Source organism: Alligator sinensis, unplaced genomic scaffold, assembly GCF_000455745.1.
Source record: "Alligator sinensis unplaced genomic scaffold, ASM45574v1 scaffold2310_1, whole genome shotgun sequence".
Taxonomy (NCBI): Eukaryota; Metazoa; Chordata; order Crocodylia; family Alligatoridae; genus Alligator; species Alligator sinensis.
The window spans coordinates 8494-10400 of record NW_005844029.1 but is presented as its reverse complement, the minus strand read 5'-3'; the positions used below and the strand labels follow the sequence as shown (position 1 = coordinate 10400).

The window sequence follows — 1907 nt, the reverse complement described above, 5'->3', positions numbered from 1 at the left end:
GAATAACTGATTGCATGAATTAACTATCCGTATCCATCTGAACTCTATTTCTGCCCCCTAAAGTATTAGCATTTCATTCCAGTTTCACACCATCTGCAGATTTGCCAGTATATTCTGTCATCTGAATAACTGATTGCATGAATTAATAAACAAAACTTTTTAATTCTTCATTATCTTGCAATTGATGGGATATATTCTAGATGGTGCAAAGACAGTAAAATTGGTGCATGAAACATTACTTTCCCACTTCAACAGTGTCAACCAAAATGACAAAAACCAAGTCTTTGACCTTACAAAGTTACAGAATTAACCTACCACCTTCATTTTTATATGCAAGATTCACACAATACTATGAAAAAAGACTAAGTAAATTTGTAAATTCGAAAAGAAAAATATAAGAGAAGGAAAGTCATAATAGAAAGATGGACATATTGTTCTTGGAGCGGATCAGCCTGTGGAGCAGTTTCCTCAGGGCAGCTTGGATCTCCCTGTTCCTCATGCTGTAGATGACCGGATTCATCAATGGAGGCACCACAGAATACAGAACAGCTGCCAGGAGATCCAGAGGGGACAGGGAGTCAGAGACGGGCTTTGTGTAGGCAATGCCGGCAGTGGAAAGAAGCAGGGAGACCACGATAAGGTGAGGAATGCAGGTGGAGAAGGCTTTCTGCCGGCCCTGCTCCGAGGGGATGCTCCACACTGCGGTGAAGATCTGAACATACGACACAACGATGAAAACAAAACAGCCTAAACATAAAAACACACTGAAGGCAAGAGCTGCCACCTCCCTGCGGTATGCGCCAAAGCAGGAGAGCTTGAGCAGCTGGGGTATTTCACAGAAGAACTGGTTGATGATATTTGAGTGGCAGAAGGGGAGACTAAATGTGTTCCCAGTGTGCAGTGCAGAGTACATGCCACCAGCAGCCCAAGCACCAGCAGACATCTGGACACAAGCTCTCCTGTTCATAATTATCTCATAATGCAGTGGCTTGCAGATGGCAACGTACCGGTCATATGCCATGATGGTGAGGAAGGCAATATCAGCTGCACAATAGAGCAAGAAGAGAAAGACCTGGGACACACATCCAGCATAGGAAATTGTCCTGGTGTTTAAGAGAGAATTAGCCATGGACTTGGGGACAATGACAGAGATGGAGCCAAGGTCAAGGATGGACAAATTTGCCAAAAAGTAGTACATGGGGCTGTGGAGGTGGTGGTCCGTAGTTACAGCAGTGATAACAAGGAGGTTCCCCACCAGAGATGCCAGGTACGCTGCCAGAAAGATGACGAAGTGTAAGATCTGCAGCTCCCGAGTGTCCGAGAAGCCCAGGAGGAGGAACTCGGTTACAGTGGTCCAGTTGGACATCTTCCTTCCCAGGGCACCGTGCAAGTCCTGGGTATAATAAAACAAGGTCAGTGGTAAGGAGGAGAGTAACAAACTCAGTGGCTTTGATATTCCCATCAATAGGTCTCCAAATTTTGGGCTAAGAATGTAAATATTCCATTTTTCCTCCCATGAAATATTTGATTTAATAAATGATTTTTCCCTGGCAAGACCCTACATAAAATAAATTATTTTGATATTCCTTTAGAAAGTGAAGAAAATGTTAACCCAGCCACAACTCAGGATTCTTTTCCTTTGCCTTAAATCTGGAAGTCTATCGTTTTTTCAATAGATCTCACCTAGAAAATGTATGCTGGAAACAAATATGTATGAAATAAAAGATATTATATAAAAAAGATGAATTCTTTAGAGGTCCCAACCCCACCCCTCTCCTCTTCCCTCCCTACTTCCAATATGCTATATAACATTGTCTGCATTCATAGCAAAAACATTGAAAATGTCTTCATTCACTCTTGTAGCTTTGAATCGATTATACATAAAATGCAGAATGATTTGTGTAGCC

The 1907-nt window shown here is 42.3% G+C and overlaps 1 protein-coding gene across 1 annotated transcript; it reads right to left on the bottom strand.

The window, feature by feature from the left end:
- Positions 1–409: 409 nt before the first annotated feature.
- On the bottom strand, positions 410–1366 carry LOC106723451 (olfactory receptor 14A16-like). The gene has a single exon (XM_014527732.1). It carries the CDS (start codon positions 1364–1366, stop codon positions 410–412), a length of 957 nt encoding a protein of 318 aa, XP_014383218.1.
- Between the last annotated feature and the right edge of the window lie 541 nt (positions 1367–1907).